The 22,368-nt window shown below is 36.6% G+C and overlaps 5 protein-coding genes and 1 long non-coding RNA gene across 7 annotated transcripts; 5 read left to right on the top strand and 1 right to left on the bottom strand.

Moving 5' to 3' along the window:
* The first annotated feature begins 46 nt into the window (after window positions 1-46).
* On the top strand, window positions 47-5,463 carry LOC127500542 (counting factor associated protein D-like). Its single transcript, XM_051871750.1, has 8 exons — window positions 47-101; window positions 911-957; window positions 3,535-3,594; window positions 3,677-3,778; window positions 3,869-4,041; window positions 4,335-4,584; window positions 4,673-4,868; window positions 4,973-5,463. The coding sequence occupies exons 2-8, from the start codon at window positions 933-935 to the stop codon at window positions 5,109-5,111; spliced, it is 945 nt and encodes a 314-aa protein (XP_051727710.1). The 5' UTR covers window positions 47-101; window positions 911-932; the 3' UTR covers window positions 5,112-5,463.
* On the bottom strand, window positions 5,261-14,915 carry LOC127500544 (uncharacterized). Its single transcript, XR_007926355.1, has 2 exons — window positions 14,767-14,915; window positions 5,261-7,515 (listed from the first exon to the last, which is right to left on the bottom strand). It is a non-coding gene; the product is annotated as an uncharacterized LOC127500544 (long non-coding RNA).
* LOC127500540 (counting factor associated protein D-like) lies at window positions 7,491-10,128 on the top strand. The gene is made up of 7 exons (XM_051871746.1): window positions 7,491-7,658; window positions 7,880-7,939; window positions 8,016-8,117; window positions 8,208-8,380; window positions 8,684-8,933; window positions 9,026-9,221; window positions 9,317-10,128. The coding sequence occupies exons 1-7, from the start codon at window positions 7,613-7,615 to the stop codon at window positions 9,450-9,452; spliced, it is 963 nt and encodes a 320-aa protein (XP_051727706.1). The 5' UTR covers window positions 7,491-7,612; the 3' UTR covers window positions 9,453-10,128.
* On the top strand, window positions 11,336-13,603 carry LOC127500538 (counting factor associated protein D-like). Its single transcript, XM_051871744.1, has 7 exons — window positions 11,336-11,503; window positions 11,689-11,748; window positions 11,820-11,921; window positions 12,012-12,184; window positions 12,470-12,719; window positions 12,812-13,007; window positions 13,112-13,603. Exons 1-7 carry the CDS (start codon window positions 11,458-11,460, stop codon window positions 13,248-13,250), a joined length of 966 nt encoding a protein of 321 aa, XP_051727704.1. The 5' UTR covers window positions 11,336-11,457; the 3' UTR covers window positions 13,251-13,603.
* Window positions 14,742-16,914, top strand: LOC127500539 (counting factor associated protein D-like). The gene is made up of 7 exons (XM_051871745.1): window positions 14,742-14,909; window positions 15,126-15,194; window positions 15,277-15,369; window positions 15,460-15,632; window positions 15,877-16,126; window positions 16,219-16,414; window positions 16,516-16,914. Exons 1-7 carry the CDS (start codon window positions 14,864-14,866, stop codon window positions 16,652-16,654), a joined length of 966 nt encoding a protein of 321 aa, XP_051727705.1. The 5' UTR covers window positions 14,742-14,863; the 3' UTR covers window positions 16,655-16,914.
* A 144-nt stretch (window positions 16,915-17,058) lies between these two features.
* Window positions 17,059-20,730, top strand: LOC127500541 (uncharacterized). 2 transcript variants are annotated; one of them, XM_051871748.1, is made up of 8 exons: window positions 17,059-17,242; window positions 17,562-17,698; window positions 18,573-18,632; window positions 18,704-18,805; window positions 18,894-19,051; window positions 19,338-19,587; window positions 19,679-19,874; window positions 20,490-20,730. In XM_051871748.1, the coding sequence occupies exons 2-8, from the start codon at window positions 17,569-17,571 to the stop codon at window positions 20,584-20,586; spliced, it is 993 nt and encodes a 330-aa protein (XP_051727708.1). In that variant the 5' UTR covers window positions 17,059-17,242; window positions 17,562-17,568; the 3' UTR covers window positions 20,587-20,730. The 2 variants fall into 2 exon arrangements, with proteins under 2 accessions (XP_051727708.1, XP_051727709.1); XM_051871749.1 differs by lacking the exon at window positions 17,059-17,242 and having other exon boundaries at window positions 17,602-17,698; window positions 18,569-18,632.
* Window positions 20,731-22,368: the final 1,638 nt, after the last annotated feature.

Below are 22,368 nucleotides of genomic sequence, written 5' to 3'. Positions count from 1 at the left end.
TAATATTGATTGGGATTTATAGCTGCAAACTGAGCCTCAGAAAAGAACAACTGCAAAGGAGTCTTCTTCGTCATTCCTGAAGGACTTCAACCTGCTGCCGGGTGAGTACTTTATGGTTTACGATAGAGTTGACTATCCGAATAATCATGAGTTAAAGGTGTAAGATAAAAGGTCACGCCAACTAACACTATACAGGACAGAGATGAGATCCCCCTCCTCTACATACAGTTCTACAAAGGAAACAAAAATTTTGCAAAATAGTCCTCACACATTTCTTTGAGTAGTTGCCAACGTATATGATAGAGTGTTTTTGCAAGAGTTTGTCATGCAGATCTGAGGGAGAAAAATGAGAATTCATTGTCTTAACAAATAGTTCAACTAACTTAAAGTGTTTTCTTATGAGAATAGTGGTATTTTCATCTTTCCTTAATCCTCTTTTGAATAATTACATTTTGATAAATGGAGTATCTGCATCTTTAAGATATTTTGTGAAATGTATCATTTTCAATGAATTATTTGTAGCTGGTCTGTTTATAAAGTGCTCATTGCTGGTCAAACCTCAAATGTAATGAAATACTGATTAAAACCACACTTTTTCTTCAATTCAATGTACATTGCATCAGTTTTTACAAAATGACTGTCTATATATCAAATCAAGTTCTGGTATTGTATATTCTTTTTTGTCAGATTATTCAGTAATCTGTTAAAACCAATGTTTATTTTTGCTTACATTAGGATGGTGAATTAAAAAAAAATTGACAGACATTCTGTATAGTTGTAATATGTAAAATTTTATACACTTATTTGCTCATTTAATTGGTCTACATTTTCCCACAGTGGCAGTAGCTCATCTCATGTTTCAAGCATTTCTGCTGATTTTGCATTTAATTCTTGCTGTGTCTCATTCCAGGGTGTGTCTGTAAACGTCAAACATGGCGGAGAAGATAACAACTGATGGTTAAGTTTTATCCTTTTTACCCACATCATCTACATTGCTTTCTCTTGTGTTTACAGTAGTGTACATATACGTATATAAATAACCATTCTGTTTTTTTATGTATTTTTTTATACTGCGAAAACAGCATTTATTTGACGGAAATTCCTGAACGGTCGCAGTGAATGTTTGACCATGGCTGGATTTACACTGCAAGTCTTAATGCACAAATCCGATCTTTTGACCATATCCGATTTTTTGGCCAGTGTGTTTACATTCACTTTAGACGCGACTGGTATCCGATATCTGTGTTTACATTACTTCCTGCCCCAAAATGATTGTCATTGATAGTTTTACATGCACATAGCAGACCCTCGGGTTTTGAATGTCCGTGCTATTAAAATTATTTATATATTTCATGTCGAGTGGCCATGATTACCTGTCAGAATGGATGAGTTAACAGCTGTCAGTGTCATGGATGTATTGCAGCGCGAATTCTGACTGAACGAATATAGACCGGAAAATAAAGGTAATTTGCGTTTGATATTTTATCTACAGTTATCAGTTTTAGAATTCCATTTTTTTAACGAATTTGAGCAAGCTAGGGAGAGAGTGCGCGCGCGCGAAAGAGAGAGAGTAGCTCGTGTGGATTTTTGTGTTTACACGTGTGCAACTAATTCCGATCTGTGTCAGATGTGAGCAAAAGATCGGATTTTTTGTGCCAGTGTAAACGCAGCCCAAGTTGCCAACAAATGTGCCGCTGCATTTTATTCAAAGTCCGATGGATATTTACTAAATATCTTTACTAAATGCATTTGGGCTTTAATAAGTTCGATAAATATTTGTCTGCCCCCAATGGACCCTCATAACATATGACGTTAATACAGTATGATCTCGTGATTTAATAACAGCGGCAGTAAACACTAAACCTAGTAGCCTATGCGATAAAATATGTTTCAATTCTATTCTTAGTTATAGAAAAGTTGATATAATGAATTGTGTTATCTCTCTGTTTTTGAGAGACTGATTTTGCTTAAAAAGTTTGTCTGTTATAAAGCAAATAAACAACAAATACATTTATTTTTAATAGAAAATAGATGACGACTTTGAAAATCCTTAAGTGTTTCCAGTTAAAGGCGCAGTATGTAGATTTTTCGCAGCTAGAGGTCGCCTATTCAAAACAAAGGCGTAGCTTGAGGACACTGAACAAATAAATTTGCTTAAACAAACAAACAAACAAAAAAAATTCGGCAACCGGTATCGGCCAATTTGCTTGTAATAAAATTGGAATCAAAGCAGTTCTCCTTATTAAAGGGCTGCAACACATCTCTTGTAGAGATGCACCAATGTGTCGGCCAACAATCGGTATCGGCCGATAAAAGCTATTATTATCACTATCGGCCATCGGCTGATTGTTTTAAAACGGCCGATGATAAGGGCCGATTATATCCTGTCAATCAAAAGGGTGCGGAAAAATGTGTTCAGACTGCAACTCATATGAAAATCACTCTTGTGTTGAATTTCTTCTTCTTCTTGGCAGTTGGCAAACCAGCTTTTGTGATGAATTTTAACGCATTAACAGTTTAAAAATAGTGACGCTAAAGCAGGCTCTTTTTGACCCTATGAATCACCCGTATTTCAAGCCAGGGTTGCCAGGTCTGCGTTTTTATTTTTATTTTTTGCTACATCGAATATTATTTGTAGCGCCTCCCGTCCAATAATCGCAAAAGGCTTTGTGCTTTGTTACTTTTGATAAGAATAAAAGTTTCAGTTTTCAAATTCTGTCCATTTTATAATGACATTCAAACAATAAATGGCGTTTTGACGCTCTTAAATGTGACGTGTCAGATTGCTGTAATGCCTCAGTTCAGGCGGCAGCTCGGAGCGTGAGTCTTTTCTTCCTCTTCAATATAAGTTATATCTCGAAAAACATGCATGAACATCAAAGGTATGTTAAAAGATATAGCCTAGTACAACTTACCAGAATGTATCACATCTCATGTAATCACTTTATTTGTGTTTCAACCGCGGAAAGACGTCAGTAAAACAGCTTGTGAACAATATGTCAAGTGTCAAATTAGGAATGTTTTCCAATGTTCACAGCTCCTTAGCTAACTACATATATAAAAAAAAACACTAGAAAGGAGCTTATTTACTGTTAATTATGTTTGTGTAAATTTGCCATGAAGACAACAAGTGCTTATGAAAACTACCTTATGTTATACTAAGTTTTATACAAACATTTCAGTTTTTATTTGAGTGTAATTGTTATATCTGAAAATAAGCAGCAGCTGAATATAATACCTCTGTTGTTAATTGTAACCACTAATATTGTAGTGTATCAAATAAGAGGGTTCCCTGTATAGTTTGCAACATTATTTGGGAGAGATTTTTTTTCCTTAAGAAAAACCAAACTATCGGTATCGGCATCGGCCGATATCATTCTGAATAATTGGCTAACGGTATCGGCACAGAAATTTAGTATTGGTGCACCTCTAATTTCTTGTGATGTTTTTAACACTAAACCTGCTACGCAATGCAATAATATATTTGTGTTTTAGTCAAAGTGTGCTCTCTCTCTCTCTCTGTTTCTTCCCCAGATGCCACACCAGTTGGTGGCAGAACAGTTCCTGATTTTGGAAAGATGTATCATGTCAAAGGTACATTTCTGTCTAATTACACAGTACATCCCAGTACAGTACACTTATTTTTCAGTATGTTACATGTGCCTCTTTTCTGTAGGTGAGCTGAATTTGCCTCATTCTGGTGATTCTGGGATAAAGGAACCGTTTGAAGTTTGGTACGACCTCGAGGGGAACAGAAGTCGCATCGACTATCATAATAGTCAGTGATCTTCTCATGATAAAGTCACACAGTATTAAAATCAAAATATATTATGTATGTAGTTTCTCTTTATTACTGCTCTCTATACAGGTACAGTGCGCACTTTTCTGATTGGAAACGACTCGGATTATGGCGTCATTTACAAGATCACACCAGTCAACACTGAAACCGAAATTCAAGCTATTAAATATTTCCAGCTTAAAGGTACAAAGGAGGATCCAATACGTCCACAGTCAGCACTGCCTGATCTGCAGGGCTTTGAAGTATGTACTCTGGAACACAAAAGATATTTTGAAAAATGTCTCAGTGTTGTTTTTTTGTCCATGAGATGAAAGTCAGTGGGGTTCAGTGTTGTTTTGGACTCCACTGACTTTCATAGTATGGACAAAAACAGTTGAAACTTTATCCAAAATGTCGTCTTGTGCTGTGTAGAAGAAAGTCATAAAGGTTTAGAAAGTTATGAACAAAATTATCCCATAGATTCAATTAACTGTAATGTAAACCAAATCAACATCGAGTCTGAAATATTTTTGGAATTTTTTTATTTTTTGTTCAGTTTGAGAAGATGGAGGATTGCGCAGGCGTTCAGTGTGAGGTCTGGAAGAAGGTCACACAGGCTGGTCATAAGAAGAACACATATCGTCTGTGGGTCAAACGTCCAGAGGGAAGTGATTCCCCAGCCGTCCCGTACCACTTTGAGATGGAGGGCTTCAACACTCTTTTGGAGTCCCACAATGACAAATACATGATTGACTACATTGACTTCAGCTCACAAACTGAATCGGACATTTTCACACCCCCTGGAGGTAACTGGAGAACACACATTCAGTGACACGCCTCTTTTACACTTACAGACCATCTAATCAAATGCTCACTGAGGTATTATGTGTTTAGAAATGACCTATGAGGAGTTTCCGGATCCTCCTGAGGAGCATCAAATATTGGCCAATCCTCTTCAAGACTATGTCAGCACCTCCCCTGTTAGTCACGCCCACCGATTGTTCGGCCCCTTTAAGGTGAAGTTTGAGCGTCATTATGAAAGTGAGAAGGAGCACGAGGAGCGCGAGAGCTACTTTCTACATACTCTTCGGTGAGAAAAAACAACAAACATTACAATGTAGTAGTAAGCCATCTGTGAACTTGCCTGATTTTAGTTACATATGCTTTATTGTTTAACATCCTCTTTCTCCTCAGACTTGTGCACTCTACAAACAGGGCCGGTCTTACATACAGCCTCGGTATCAATCACTTCGCTGATAGATCAGAGGCAGAGAAGGCCAGGATGACAGGAGGTTTATTAATTCCAGATCAGATAGAGGATTATACTAAATAGTCCTCACACATTTCTTTGAAATGTCTGTTGCCAACGTTTATGTTACAGTTTAATAAACTAAAGGGGAAATCTAAAGGTGAAAAAAATGAGAATTCACTGTCTAAACAAGTAGCTCAGCTCACTTATACTGTCCTCTGATGAGATTAGTGTCATTTAATCTCTTTCTAAATCATTTTTTGAATAATTACATTTGGTTAAATTGAGTATCTGCATCTTCAAGCTATTTTGGCAAAATGCATCATTTTCAGTTTATGGTTTGTAGTTGATCTGTTTATAAAGTGATCATGGTGACATTGTTTATCGAACCCCAGATGTATTAAAATACAAATGATTAAAATATTGATTAAAATCATATGTTTTGTCTTTGATTAAATGTACACAACATCAGTAAACAAAAATGACTATCACATTAATAAGTTCTAATTTTGCAAAACCTCTTTCTATTCAAAAATGTGTTTTAAAACCAGTGTTCACTATTAACTACATTAGGATGATTTTTAAAAAAGAAATAAAATGAACATTCTGTATAATTGCAATATATCATTTTTAAAATGTATTACATTTATATGCTCATTTAAGTTGGTCTACATTTCGTTCACAGTGGCAGTAGCTCATCTCGTGTTTCAAGCATTTCTGCAAAGTTACTTTCCATCTCTCGTTTCACTTCAAACTTGGTGAGAGAATAATTCATTTTCGCATTTATCTCTGATTTTCAATAATTCGGTTAGTCACAACTTTTTTTTAGCAGTTGGCTGTATTGAAAAAGATGTCTGCTTATGATCTTTTTCTGCCTATAAATTGGTCCTTAATCCAATTCCACCCTAATAGAAATATGCTTATCTGCCTCTTCATAGACCTTAGTCAGGGTAGAGCCATGTCAAATTTCTGAGAGGAATGAAAACGAGGTTTAAGACTGACAAAAAAAAGAAAAAAAAGAAACAATCTATAAAAATAAATCTACAGCAGGCCTATATCGAAGAATGGGGAGACCACAAAGCACAACTGTTTGCTTGACAATAATAACCTGTGTAAATAAAAGATTAGCTTTATGAATTAATCACTCTGACAGATGCTTTAGTTGAACTTATGACAGAAATACTTTTGTTAATCTACAAATTTGCATTGACAGACTCAAATATTTATGAGGTAAAATCAGTCTAAAAATTAAATAGTAAATAAAATCTAAGTTCATATTTGAAAAAAATATTTAGCCTACCTTTGTGTGATCCTGGGGTAGAACGTTTTGCACTTTATTGGGATTTCAATAAAAGGCGGTCTGAAGAAAAGCTCCTGTTCATTTACAGACACAACTCTTTGGACTTGTTCGTGCTTGACCAATAAATTCACTTTAATATATTGTCTCGTTTCACTCCTCGCCATTTCTTCTAACATAACATAATTTCTACTGAATCAGTTTCTCATTTTGTGTATTATAGTATATGTGTTATAGTGGTAAAATGTAGTAAGGTTAACTTTATCAAGGGAGAAAAAACTTGAAGTCAAGGTAGAATTAGATTTATATTTAGAATTATAAAGTTAATGCAGTATAGCCATTTTTCTAAAATAAGATCTGGCCTCGCAGTGAACTCTCTTTACCTTATACAGAGTATATAAATAGTTTAATATACTATTTATTTACACATCAGCTATATATTTAGGAGACTAATCTATGTTATCACTGTAAATCAATGTTTAACACAGCCCATTGTAAACAGTGCTTTATATAACACTCAAACAACCACTTATGAGCTGGCCGATCTTCAATTTGAGCTCATTCTAGTAATTTGATTCTTTTAAAGGGTTAGTTCACCCAAAAATGAAAATTCTGTCATTAATCAGTGTTTTGAAATCGGCCATCACTATATAAGTCGTTATTTTGTTTTTTTGGCGCACCAAAAATATTCTCGTCGCTTTATAATATTAATATTGAACCACTGTACTCACATGAACTGATTTAAATATGTTTTTAGTACATTAATGGATCTTGAGAGAGGAAATGTCATTGCTGGCTATGGAGGCCTCACTGAGCCATCGGATTTCAACAAGAATATCTTAATTTGTGTTCCGAAGATTAACGAAGGTCTTACGGGTGTGGAACGGCATGAGGGTGAGTAATAAATTACATTATTTTCATTTTTGGGTGAACTAACCCTTTAAGTTCTAATGGCTTTTTCATATTTCAACCAATAATTCATAAATTACTTTTAAAAGCACCACCACACATTGACAGTGCATTTTCCCAGGGGTGAAATGAAGGCGTCCTCAACGATCACCCCCGCAGTCTCTACCGAGGGGTATCAAACACAGACCTTGACCCGGTTCAGTAAATATTTGGCCACCCCCAATGAACCCTCATGTCATATGACATTAATTCAGTCCCTCCTTTGTGTGTTTTTACTGCAACCTTCTGTTACTGGCGTGAACACTCAGATTCTTTCAGACGGACGAAAGCTTATTGTCCATCTCCAGTGGAAGTCTGTCTGGTTTCTTCAGATTGCACTATGTGGCGTCTTCTAGCTGGGTTTGTGCTTCTGCTGTGTGCTGCAGGTAAAGAGAAAACAACAAGACAACAGGAGGAAAACACAAACGCGGATAATAGTTGATCTCCAGATTTACTGACTGTGAAGCATTTCCTGTGATGTTTTCAACTTTAAACATGTTCCACAAGTATGCAATAGTATATTTGGCAGTGTGTTTTAATAGAAAAGCTGATTCAGTGAATTGTGATCTCTCTCTCTCTCTCTCTCTCTCTGTTTCTTCATCCCCAGATGCCACACCAGTTGGTGGCAGAACAGTTCCTGATTTTGGAAAGATGTATCATGTCAAAGGTACATTTCTGAGTACATCCCAGTACAGTACACACTATGTATTTTTCAGTATGTTACATGTGCCTCTTTTCTGTAGGTGAGCTGAATTTACCTTATTCTGGTGATTCTGGGACAAAGGAACCGTTTGAAGTTTGGTACGACCTCGAGGGGAACAGAAGTCGCATCGACTATCGTAATGGTCAGTGATCTTCTCATGATAAAGTCACATAGTGTTAAAATCAAAATAGATTATGTATGTAGTTTCTCTTCATTGCTGCTCTCTATACAGGTACAGTGCGCACTTTTCTGATTGGAAACGACTCGGATTATGGCGTCATTTACAAGATCACACCAGTCAACACTGAGACAGAAATTCAAGCTATTAAATATTTCCAGCTTAAAGGTACAAAGGAGGATCCAATACGTCCACAGTCAGCACTGCCTGATCTGCAGGACTTTGAAGTATGTACTCTGGAACACAAAAGATCATTTGAAAAGTGTCTCAGTGTTGTTGTTGTTGTTTTTTGTCAGTGAGATGAAAGTAAGTGGGGTTCAGTGTTGTTTTGGACTCCAATGACTTTCTTTGTATGGACAAAAACAGTTTAATTATTTTCCAAAATGTCGTTGTGCTGTGTAGAAGAAAGTCATACAGGTTTAGAAAGATACGAACGACATTAAATCCCATAGATTCAATTAACTGTAATGCAAACCAAATCAACATCGAGTCTGAAATGTATATGGATTTTTTTTTCTTTCTTTGTTCAGTTTGAGAAGATGGAGGATTGCGCAGGCGTTCAGTGTGAGGTCTGGAAGAAGGTCACACAGGCTGGTCATAAGAAGAACACATATCGTCTGTGGGTCAAACGTCCAGAGGGAAGTGATTCCCCAGCCGTCCCGTACCACTTTGAGATGGAGGGCTTCAACACTCTTTTGGAGACCCACAATGACAAATACATGATTGACTACAGTGACTTCAGCTCACAAACTGAATCAGACATTTTCACACCCCCTGGAGGTAACTGGAGAACACACATTCAGTGACACGCCTCTTTTACACTTACAGACCATCTAAACAAATGCTCACTGAGGTATTATGTGTTTAATTAGGAATGACCTATGTGGAGTTTCCGGATCCTCCTGAGGAGCATCAAATATTGGCCAATCCCCTTCAAGACTATATCAGCACCTCCGCTGTTAGCCACGCCCACCGATTGTTCGGCCCCTTTAAGGAGAAGTTTGAGCGTCATTATGAAAGTGAGAAGGAGCACGAGGAGCGCGAGAACAACTTTGTACATGGTTTTCGGTGAGAAAAAACAACAAACATTACAATGTTAAAGTAGTAAGTTTGTGAACTTGTGTGTCTGATGCTTTTTTGTTTAACATCCTCTTTCTCCTCAGGTTTGTGCACTCTATAAACAGAGCCGGTCTTACATACAGCCTCGGTATCAACAACTTCGCTGATTGGTCAGAGGCAGAGCTGGCCAGGAGGAGAGGTTTAATAATTCCAGATCGGAAAAAGATTGTTACAGAATAGCCCTCACACATTCTTTTTTTAAATCTGTTGCCAATGTATGATACAGTTTGATAAACTTTGTCTGATTAAGTGTCTTTTGATAGAGTTTGTCATTAAAGTCTAAAGGTGAAAAAACAAGAATTCACTGTTTTATCAAGTGACTACTAGACTGTCCTCTGATGAGATTAGTGGTAATTTAATCTTTTTCTAAATAATTTTTTGAATAATTACAATTGGTTAAATTGAGTATCTGCATCTTCAAGCTATTGTTTATCGAACCACAAAAGTATTGAAATGCTAATGATTAAAATGCTGATTGAAAGTTTTGTCTTTGATTAAATGTACATAACATCAAAAAGTTATCAAATCAATAAGTTCTGATATTGCGTAATGTTTTGTGTCAGACTATAGTATTAAAAAATGTGTTTTAAAACCAGTGTTTACTTTTGCTTAAAGGCACAATATGTAAAATTTTTGCAGTAAAATATCCAAAAAACACTAAGCCAGTGTTATATATTTTGTTCAGTTGAGTGCTTATAATATCCCAAATGTTTCCAACTGTTTGTAAATCATGAGAAAATCACGATTTTAACCAAAGATATGGGACGTGGCCGGGAGTCGCCTGTCAATGGCGTCATATCCGTGTTACCTTCGGTTTCCAGTTTTATTTTTAACATAAATAAAGGTGATGATGATTGATGCGTCATTAGTGTCATGACAACAAATGAGTGATTAAGGCAGACGATGACGAAACACAAAGAGTCCAAACAAACGTGACTGTGACAGTTTCAAGCATTGCTGCAAAGTTGCTTCCTATCTCTCATTTCACTACACTTCACTGGTGAGATTAAACCTGTTTCATTTTTGAACTTACCTCTGATTTTTTATAATTTGTTTAGTTTAAGATGTCTCTAATTATTATCTTTTTCTGCCTCTAAATTGGACCTTAATCCAGTTCTGCCTAATTCCATCATAATACAAATATCCTCATCTGCCTCTTCATAGACCTTAGTCAGGGTAGAGCCATGTAAAAATTCTGTCAGGAATGAAAACGAGGGTTCATATCCCGTGCCCTTAAAATCCCAGCATGTGCCCATACCTACAAAAAAATGAACATCATACTTAGATTTATAAAGTTTACGTAGTATTAATATTTTTCTAAAATAAGATCTGGCCTCGCAGTGAACTTTCTTTACCTTATACGGATGAAAACTGAAGAAGAGTCTGAGCAAATAACCGTCCTGTTAGGCCTCACATCATCTCCCCATTTAACGCCTATAAAATAGCGAATGTTTCAGCTGCGAAAAGACAGAAAGACCATCATTTAATCGACTCCCATATCTCTGCCTAATCTGGATCCTTTGATCCATATATATAAATTTTAATGTGTTTAAACATTGTTTTACAGTGATAAGATAGATCAATTTCATAAATAGCTAAACAGTATATAAAGAGTTTATTTTACTATTTATTTACACATCAGCTATTTATTTAGGAGATTGATCTGTTATCACTGTAAATCAATGTTCAACACACTGAACTTCAGCCCATTGTAAACAGTGCTTTATATAACACTCAAACAACCACTTACGAGCTGTCCGATCTTCAATTTGAGCTCATTCTAGTAATTTAATTATTTTAAGTTCTAATGGCTTTTTCATATTTCAACCAATAATTCAGAAATTACTTTTAAAAGCACCACCACATATTGACAGTGCATTTTCCCAGGGGTGAAATGAAGGATGAAGGAAAGGATGAAGGAAGGATGAAGGAAATTACAGGCGTCCTCAACGATCACCCCGGCAGTCTCTACCGAGGGGTATCAAACACAGACCTTGTCCCGGTTCAGTAAATATTTGTCCACCCCCAATGAACCCTCATGTCATATGACGTTAATTCAGCCCCTCCTTTGTGTGTTTTTATTGCAACCTTCTGTTACTGGCGTGAACACTCAGATTCTTTCAGACGGACGAAAGCTTATTGTCCATCTCCAGTGGAAGTCTGTCTGGTTTCTTCAGATTGCACTATGTGGCGTCTTCTAGCTGGGTTTGTGCTTCTGCTGTGTGCTGCAGGTAAAGAGAAAACAACAAGACAACAGGAGGAAAACACAAACGCGGATAATAGTTGATCTCCAGATCAACATTTCCTGTGATTTTTTTTTTTTAAGTATGCAATGGTATATTTGGCTATGTGTTTTAATAGGCAAGTTGATATAATGAATTGTGATCTCTCTCTCTCTCTGTTTCTTCTTCCCCAGATGCCACACCAGTTGGTGGCAGAACAGTTCCTTGTTTTGGAAAGATGTATCATGTCAAAGGTACATTTCTGAGTACATCCCAGTACAGTACACTTCTTTTTCAGTATGTTACATGTGCCTCTTTTCTGTAGGTGAGCTGTCTTTACCTTTTTCTGGTGATTCTGGGATAAAGGAACCGTTTGAAGTTTGGTACGACCTCGAGGGGAACAGAAGTCGCATCGACTATCATAATGGTCAGTGATCTTCTCATGATAAAGTCACACAGTGTTAAAATCAAAATATATTATGTATGTAGTTTCTCCTAATTGCTGCTCTCTATACAGGTACAGTGCGCACTTTTCTGATTGGAAAGGACTCGGATTATGGCGTCATTTATCAAATCACACCAGTCACCACTGAGACAGAAATTCAAGCTGTTAAATGTTTCCAGCTTAAAGGTACAAAGGAGGATCCAATACGTCCACAGTCAGCACTGCCTGATCTGCAGGGCTTTGAAGTATGTACTCTGGAACACAAAAGATATTTTGAAAAATGTCTCAGTGTTGTTTTTTTGTCCATGAGATGAAAGTCAGTGGGGTTCAGTGTTGTTTTGGACTCCACTGACTTTCATTGTATGGATTTTGACAGTTGAATCTTTTTCCAAAAAGTCATCTTGTGCTGTGTAGAAGAAAGTCATACAGGTTTAGAAAGATATGAACAACATTAAATCCCATAGATTCAATTAACTGTAATGTAAACCAAATCAATGAAATTTTTATGGAATTTTTTTTTTTTTGTTCAGTTTGAGAAGATGGAGGATTGCGCAGGCGTTCAGTGTGAGGTCTGGAAGAAGGTCACACAGGCTGGTCATAAGAAGAACACATATCGTCTGTGGGTCAAACGTCCCGAGGGAAGTGATTCCCCAGCCGTCCCGTACCACTTTGAGATGGAGGGCTTCAACACTCTTTTGGAGTCCCACAAAGATAAATACATGATTGACTACAGTGACTTCAGCTCACAAACTGAATCAGACATTTTCACACCCCCTGGAGGTAACTGGAGAACACACATTCAGTGACACGCCTCTTTTACACTTACAGACCATCTAATCAAATGCTCACTGAGGTATTATGTGCTTAATTAGCAATGACCTGTCATGAGTTTCCGGATCCTCCTGAGGAGCATCAAATATTGGCCAATCCCCTTCAAGACTATGTCAGCACCTCCCCTGTTAGCCACGCCCACCGATTGTTCGGCCCCTTTAAGGAGAAGTTTCAGCGTAAGTATGAAAGTGAGAAGGAGCACGAGGAGCGCGAGAGCTACTTTCTACATACTTTTCGGTGAGGAAAAACAACAAACATTACAATGTAGTAGTAAGCCATCTGTGAACTTGCCTGATTTTAGTTACATATGCTTTATTGTTTAACATCCTCTTTCTCCTCAGGCATGTGCACTCTACAAACAGAGCCGGTCTTACATACAGCCTCGGTATCAATCACTTCGCTGATAGATCAGAGGCAGAGATGGCCAGGATGACAGGAGGTTTAATAATTCCAGATCAGATAAAGGATGATACTAAATAGTCCTCACACATTTATTTGAAATGTCTGTTGCCAACGTTTATGTTACAGTTTAATAAACTAAAGGGGAAATCTAAAGGTGAAAAAAATGAGAATTCACTTGTCTAAACAAGTAGCTCAGCTCACTTATACTGTCCTCTGATGAGATTAGTGTAATTTAATCTCTTTCTAAATCATTTTTTGAATAATTACATTTGGTTAAATTGAGTATCTGCATCTTCAAGCTATTTTGGCAAAATGCATCATTTTCAGTTTATGGTTTGTAGTTGATCTGTTTATAAAGTGATCATGGTGACATTGTTTATCGAACCCCAGATGTATTAAAATACAAATGATTAAAATATTGATTAAAATCATATGTTTTGTCTTTGATTAAATGTACACAACATCAGTAAACAAAAATGACTATCACATTAATAAGTTCTAATTTTGCAAAACCTCTTTCTATTCAAAAATGTGTTTTAAAACCAGTGTTCACTATTAACTACATTGGGATGATTTTTAAAAAAGAAACAGAATGTTCATTTTATATAATTGCAATATATCATTTTTAAAATGTATTACATTTAGATGCTTATTTAAGTTGGTCTACATTTCGTTCACAGTGGCAGTAGCTCATCTCGTGTTTCAAGCATTTCTGCAAAAAATCTAAGTTCATATTTGAAAAAAATATTTAGCCTACCTTTGTGTGATCCTGGGGTAGAACGTTTTGCACTTTATTGGGATTTCAATAAAAGGCGGTCTGAAGAAAAGCTCCTGTTCATTTACAGACACAACTCTTTGGACTTGTTCGTGCTTGACCAATAAATTCACTTTAATATATTGTCTCGTTTCGCTCCTCGCCATTTCTTCTAACATAATTTCCACTGAATCAGTTTTTTCATTTTATGTATTTGGTAAAGATTTAGATTTTTAGATTTATATTTTGAATTATAAAGTTTATGTAGTGTTCAGTTTTTTCCAAAATAAGATCTGGCCTCGCAGTGAACTCTCTTTACCTTATACAGGTGAAAACCGAAGAAGAGTCTAAGCAAATAACCGTCCTATTAGGCCTCACATCCTCTACCCATCAATCTCAATTACTATTTATTTACACATCAGCTATTTATTTAGGAGATTGATCTGTTATCACTGTAAATCAATGTTCCACACACTGAACTTCAGCCCATTGTAAACAGTGCTTTATATAAGACTCAAACAACCACTTACGAGCTGTCCGATCTTCAATTTGAGCTCATTCTAGTAATTTAATTCTTTTAAGTTCTAATGGCTTTTTCATATTTCAACCAATAATTCAGAAATTACTTTTAAAAGCACTACCACATATTGACAGTGCATTTTCCCAGGGGTGAAATGAAGGACTGATTACAGGCGACCTCAACGATCACCCCCGCAGTCTCTACCGAGGGGTATCAAACACAGACCTTGTCCCGGTTCAGTAAATATTTGTCCACCCCCAATGAACCCTCATGTCATATGACGTTAATTCAGTCCCTCCTTTGTGTGTTTTTACTGCAACCTTCTGTTACTGGCGTGAACACTCAGACTCTTTCAGACGGACGAAAGCTTATTGTCCATCTCCAGTGGAAGTCTGTCTGGTTTCTTCAGATTGCACTATGTGGCGTCTTCTAGCTGGGTTTGTGCTTCTGCTGTGTGCTGCAGGTAAAGAGAAAACAACAAGACAACAGGAGGAAAACACAAACGTGGATAATAGTTGATCTCCAGATTTACTGACTGTGAAGCATTTCCTGTGATGTTTTCAACTTTAAACATGTTCCACAAGTATGCAATAGTATATTTGGCAGTGTGTTTTAATAGACAAATTGATTCAGTGAATTGTGATCTCTCTCTCTCTCTCTCTCTCTGTTTCTTTCCCAGATGCCACACCAGTGGCACTTGGTGAGAGCAGAACAGTTCCTGATTTTGGAAAGATGTATCATGTCAAAGGTACATTTCTACCTAATTACACAGTACATCCCAGTACAGTACACTTCTTTTTCAGTATGTCACATGTGCCTCTTTTCTGTAGGTGAGCTGAATTTGCCTCATTCTGAGCTAAAGGAACCGTTTGAAGTTTGGTACGACCTCGAGGGGAACAGAAGTCGCATCGACTATCGTAATGGTCAGTGATCTTCTCATGATAAAGTCACATAGTGTTGAAATCAAAATAGATTATATATGCAGTTTCTCCTAATTGCTGCTCTCTATACAGGTACAGTGCGCACTTTTCTGATTGGAAACGACTCGGATTATGGCGTCATTTATCAAATCACACCAGTCACCACTCGGACTGAAATTCAAGCTATTAAATATTTCCAGCTTAAAGGTACAAAGGAGGATCCAATACGTCCACAGTCAGCACTGCCTGATCTGCAGGACTTTGAAGTATGTACTTCAAGTCAATGGGGTTCAATGTTGTTTTGGACTCCAATGATTTTCATTGTATGAACAAAAACAGTTGAAACTTTTTCCAAAATGTCGTCTTGTGCTGTGTAGAAGAAAGTCATAAAGGTTTAGAAAGATATGAACGACATTAAATCCCATAGATTCAATTAACTGTAATGCAAACCAAATCAACAATGAGTCTGAAATGTTTATGGATTTTTTTCTCTCTCTTTTTTTTGTGCAGTTTGAGAAGATGGAGGATTGCGCAGGCGTTCAGTGTGAGGTCTGGAAGAAGGTCACACAGGCTGGTCATAAGAAGAACACATATCGTCTGTGGGTCAAACGTCCCGAGGGAAATGATTCCCCAGCCGTCCCGTACCACTTTGAGATGGAGGGCTTCAACACTCTTTTGGAGTTCCACAATGACAAATACATGATTGACTACAGTGACTTCAGCTCACAAACTGAATCGGACATTTTCACACCCCCTGGAGGTAACTGGAGAACACACATTCAGTGACACGCCTCTTTTACACTTACAGACCATCTAAACAAATGCTCACTGAGGTATTATGTATTTAATCAGGAATGACCTATGTGGAGTTTCCGGATCCTCCTGAGGAGCATCAAATATTGGCCAATCCCCTTCAAGACTATGTCAGCACCTCCCCTGTTAGCCACGCCCACCGATTGTTCGGCCCCTTTAAGGAGAAGTTTCAGCGTAAGTATGAAAGTGAGAAGGAGCACGAGGAGCGCGAGAGCTACTTTCTACATACTCTTCGGTGAGGAAAAACAACAAACATTACAATGTAGAAGTAGTAAGTCTATGAATCTGTCTGATTTTAGGTATGCTTTTTTTGTTTAACATCCTCTTTCTCCTCAGACTTGTGCACTCTACAAACAGAGCCGGTCTTACATACAGCCTCGGTATCAATCACTTCGCTGATAGATCAGAGGCAGAGAAGGCCAGGATGACAGGAGGTTTATTAATTCCAGGTCGGAAAAAGGCTGTTACAAAGTAGTCTTCACACATTTATTTGAGTCTGTTGCCAGTGAATGTTGGTAAACTTTGTCTGATTAAGTGTCTTTTGATAAAGTTTGTCATTAAAGTCTAAAGGTGAAATAATTAAGAATTCACTATTTTATCAAGTGACTACTATACTGTTCATCATTTTCAGTTTATGGTTTGTAGTTGATCTGTTTATAAAGTGATCATGGTGACATTGTTTATCGAACCCCAGATGTATTGAATGCTAATGATTAAAATACTGATTAAAACATATGTTTTGTCTTTGATTAAATGTACACAACATCAAAAAATTACTATCACATCAATAAGTTTTGATATTGCGTAACGTTTTGTGTCAGACTATTGTTCTAAAACCAGTGTTTACTTTTGCTTAAATTGCTTCTTACGCATGCGCAGAACGGACGTGCTACTTGGCTGTCGGGTGTCGAGCGTCGGTTTGGTGTGTGAGGGCAACATTGGAGCGCTTACTTACATTAAAATGCCTAATTTCATTTATTAAACATGAAGAGAACATGTCCGTCTGGCAGCCAGAAGCGAAAAAGAAAGCAAGAAGATGAGGAAAAGCGGACACAGGACAGCAGTAAGTGATTGAGATAATGATGATTGACTTACGGATATTAATAACTAACAGATCTTTTACAAAATAATTACAATGATTCGGACCGCGTGTCAGACCGCCAAACTGCTGAAATCACGTGACTTTGGTGCTCCGAACTGCTGATTCGACATGCTGATTCATAACGCTCCGAAGCTTCATGAAGCAGTGTTTTGAAATCGGCCATCACTATATAAGTCGTTATTTTGTTTTGTTTTTTGGCACATCAAAAATATTCTCATCACTTTATAATATTAATATTGAACCACTGTACTCACATGAACTGATTTAAATATGTTTTTAGTACATTAATGGATCTTGAGAGAGGAAATGTCATTGCTGGCTATGCAGGCCTCACTGAGCCATCGGATTTCAACAAAAATATCTTAATTTGTGTTCCGAAGATTAATGAGGGTCTTACGCGTGTGGAACGGCATGAGGGTAAGTAATAAATGACATTATTTTCATTTTTGGGTGAACTAACCCTTTAATGAGCGAGTCATTCATTCAGTAGGAAGCAACTAGCTGTATTTATGATTCGTTCAAAGCTGCAGAATTGTTCACAAAACACTGTGTGCTGTTAATAACAAATAATCACTAAATTGTAATTTAGACACATTTCTCTATTGATTTTTTTTATTTATTTAAAACATCATTTTTTTTATAAAGTTATTTATAAAGGTAAAAAAAAAAAAAAAAATCAGTTCAGGAGACAAGCATCCTATGCATCAATATAAATAAATATCAATTAGTTGACATTATTGAATTAGTAATTAGTAGTTTATCCAGCTCGCATTAATATAAATAAATATCAATACATTTATTTAGTTGACATTATTTAATTAGTAAGATTTGTTGATGAAATTTGTAAATTAAGACGTAAGCACTTTAATGTTTTGTATTTTAACGTTTTGTATGTTGTATAATTACATCACTAGGTAGCGAAGATATTTTAACAAAAAAAAAAAAAAAAAAATCTTTTAGAAGGGCCTCATTGATTAATTTTGCCTGGGGCCCCCACTTAGTGTCGGTTCACCTCTGACTAGTTGTCCAGTCCTGTTCCGTTCGCACAGCGCGAATATTCCGAGAATGTGGTTGTCACTCCCGTAAATAACCGTATTGTGTGTGAACGTAACCGTATTATGGACTCAAATACAGGACTGACAACTGTATTCTGCTGCTGTGTGAACGTGGCCTGAACTGTTTCAAGGACACACAAAATCAAGCAAGTATGCAGTAGTATATTTGGCAGTGTGTTTTAGTTCAAACGAAAAGTTGATTCAGTTTGTATGATCTTTCTCTGTTTCTTAGTCAGATGCCACACCAGCTGGTGGCAGAACAGTTCCTGATTTTGGAAAGATGTATCATGTCAAAGGTACATTTCTGAGTACATCCCAGTACAGTACACTTCTTTTCCAGTATGTTACATGTGCCTCTTTTATCTAGGTGAGCTGAATTTACCTTATTCTGGTGATTCTGGGCTAAAGGAACCATTTGAAGTTTGGTACGACCTCGAGGGGAACAGAAGTCGCATCGACTATCATAATAGTCAGTGATCTTCTCATGATAAAGTCACATAGTGTTAAAATCAAAATAGATTATGTATATAGTTTCTTCATTGCTGCTCTCTATACAGGTACAGTGCGCACTTTTCTGATTGGAAACGACTTGGATTATGGCGTCATTTACCAGATCAAACCCAAAATCCAAGCTATTAAATATTTTCAGCTTAAAGGTACAAAGGAGGATCCAATACGTCCACAGTCAGCACTGCCTGATCTGCAGGGCTTTAAAGTATGTACTCTGGAACACAAAAGATATTTTGAAAAATGTCTCAGTGGTTTTTTTTTTTTTTTTGTCCATATGATGAAAGTCAATGTTCGGTGTTGTTGTGGACTCCACTGACTTTCATTGTATGGACAAAAACAGTTGAAACTTTATCCAAAATGTCGTCTTGTGCTGTGTAGAAGAAAGTCATACAGCTTTAGAAAGATATGAATGACAGTAAATCCTATAGATTCAATTAACTAATGCAAACCAAATCAACATAGAGTCTGGATTTTTTTTTTTTCTTTTTCAGTTTGAGAAGATGGAGGATTGCGCAGGCGTTCAGTGTGAGGTCTGGAAGAAGGTCACACAGGCTGGTCATAAGAAGAACACATATCGTCTGTGGGTCAAACGTCCAGAGGGAAGTGATTCCCCAGCCGTCCCGTACCACTTTGAGATGGAGGGCTTCAACACTCTTTTGGAGTCCTATAATGACAAATACATGATTGACTACAGTGACTTCAGCTCACAAACTGAATCGGACATTTTCACACCCCCTGGAGGTAACTGGAGAACACACATTCAGTGACACGCCTCTTTTACACTTACAGACCATCTAATCAAATGCTCACTGAGGTATTATGTTTTAATTAGGAAAGACCTATGTGGAGTTTCCGGATCCTCCTGAGGAGCATCAAATATTGGCCAACCCTCTTCAAGACTATGTCAGCACCTCCCCTGTTAGCCACGCCCACCGATTGTTCGGCCCCTTTAAGGAGAAGTTTAAGCGTCATTATAAAAATAAGAAGGAGCACGAGGAACGCGAGAACTACTTTTTACATAATCTTCGGTGAGAGAAAAAACATTACTAGATATTTAGTGATGTAAAATAAGATGAAAGAAGTGAAAATACACTACAATTATATTATTGACATTATCTATTAAATAAGCAATACAGCATGAGAGTCTATGCTATATTGTAAACATAGTCATGGCTAAAGAAATGACAATTTGAAAACAAAGCAGAAGTCACTGCCAAATAAACACACAAGTGATAAATATTAATCCCACATGTATGCCTTTCTGCAGGTCAGTTATATTAATTAATATTCATAAATTAAGCTGCTTTTTAGCACTGTTTGTGTGCTGATCCAATCCATATTTTAATCAAATTTATAGTGACTGGAATTTCTGTAAAGCTTACTTTAAACAGTGTCATGTATGTGTATTTATGGCAGCTAGCATTTTAAAATAGTAATACTTGATAAGGTTTTTGTTACAGCCAATTTTAACTGTAAAAATGTGACTTGAAGACCTTTGATTTCCAGACAGACTCTCTTGGTTACAGTAAACAGCCTAGAAAAAATGTAAAACTGTACAGTTACAAAATGGAGAGGTGGCAAGCAGTCTGTAAACTTGTCTGATTTAAGATGTGCTTTCTTTTTTGTATCCTCTTTCTCCTCAGGTTTGTGCAATCTAGTAACAGAGCTGGTCTTTCATACAGCCTCCGTATCAATCAATTCTCCGACTGGTCAAAGGAAGAGTGGAAAAAGTACTGTTAAAATTGATATATATAGTTGACTACATAAACTGTGACTTTGAAAAATTAAGTAAATAAACGCCTCTCTTAATTAGAGAAAAATAGTGTGAAATTACATTTGAACAACTAAGTTACTAAAACAAAATAAAATTTGAAGTTGCACTAACTTGAGTGCATTGTTTCTCTACTAGTTGAGTTTACTTAATTAGATTAAGAAAATCAAGTTGTAGTTACCTAATAAGACTGAGTTCAGACAAACAATAAACAAACAAATTAATTTTCTTTTGTTTCTCACTGTTTACTTGAATTTCTACACTAAAACTAATGCTATTCTAATGCTATTAGTATACACACAAGTCCATAAAAAACACACTGGGCATTTGGGTAACTTCCCAAGCCATCAACAACAATTACAGCAAGAAGTACTTTTGTGATGAAACATGCTTTGAGGTGTAAATGTACTGGTCATAGATTTGGATTGTCTTCACGAATGACTGTCAGTATTCCCACAGCCATTTGAGTGAAGTCCTTGGGCAAGTCACAGTTTTGCAAATGAAAAGCAAAAAGCACCTGCTTCCATTCTACAACTGATGACCATTTGCTCAGGATGTGATCACCCCAAGTGGTGCAGAAACAATGAAACTGTTGACTCAATGATAATTAAGCCATTTTAGGGAATGAACATGATCAACCACTTATCTTGGAGTGGAATCTGGGTTGGGACATACACAGTAAAAACTCTTTCATGTCATTTTAATGTTATATCGTATTATGTTTATCAAAATCAAACTGATAATAATATACACCCCACTTTATTGCACTGCAAACAATGCTTAATACTTACTTAGATTTTTTTGTCCTGTTTCCAGTACAAACATCTAAAAAATTCTTAAATCAAGCAGCATTTTCTAGACAAGTAAAAATTATTGTCTTGTTTTCAGAAAAAAAAGTTAAAATTAAGTGATTAAGATATTTTTGTTGAAATCCGATGGCTCAGTGCGGCCTGCATAACCAGCAATGACATTTCCTCTCTCACGATCCATTAATGTACTAAAAACATATTTAAATCAGTTCATGTGAGTACAGTGGTTCAATATTAATATTATAAAGCGACGAGAATATTTTTGGTGCGCCAAAAAAACAAAATAATGACTTATAGTGATGGCCGATTTCAAAACACTGCTTCATTAAGCTCCGGAGCGTTATGAATCAGCGTGTCGAATCAGCGGTTCGGAGCGCCAAAGTCACGTGATTTCAGCAGTTTGGCGGTTTGACACGCGATCCGAATCATGATTCGACACGCTGATTCATAACGCTCCGAAGCTTCCTTTTTGAAATCAGTTATATAAGTCACTATATAAGTCGTTATTTCGTTTTTTTGGCGCACCAAAAATATTCTCGTCGCTTTATAATAGTAATATTGAACCACTGTACTCACATTAACTGATTTACGGGTGTGGAACGGCATGAGGGTGAGTAATAAATGACATTATTTTCATTTTTGGGTGAACTAACCCTTTAAGACTGACAAAAAATAAAAAAATAAAAAAAATAAAATATAGAATTTGACAAAACAAATAAATTTATTCACATACTATATCGGAAGAATGGGGAGACCACAAAGCACAACTGTTTGCAATAATAACCTGTGTATTTTATCAAAAATGGAGACAAAATAACAGATTAGAATTATTAATTAACCACTCTGTGATCGATGGCTTTAGATGAACTTGTGACAGAAATCCTTTTTTAAAAAAAAACAACAAAAAAAAAACTTGTATTCAGTACCCTGTAGTTGTTTTGA

The sequence above is a fragment of the Ctenopharyngodon idella genome, chromosome 19 (assembly GCF_019924925.1).
Source record: "Ctenopharyngodon idella isolate HZGC_01 chromosome 19, HZGC01, whole genome shotgun sequence".
Taxonomy (NCBI): Eukaryota; Metazoa; Chordata; class Actinopteri; order Cypriniformes; family Xenocyprididae; genus Ctenopharyngodon; species Ctenopharyngodon idella.
Note: the sequence above shows the minus strand (reverse complement) of the source record. Positions and strands in the feature narration are given on the sequence as shown.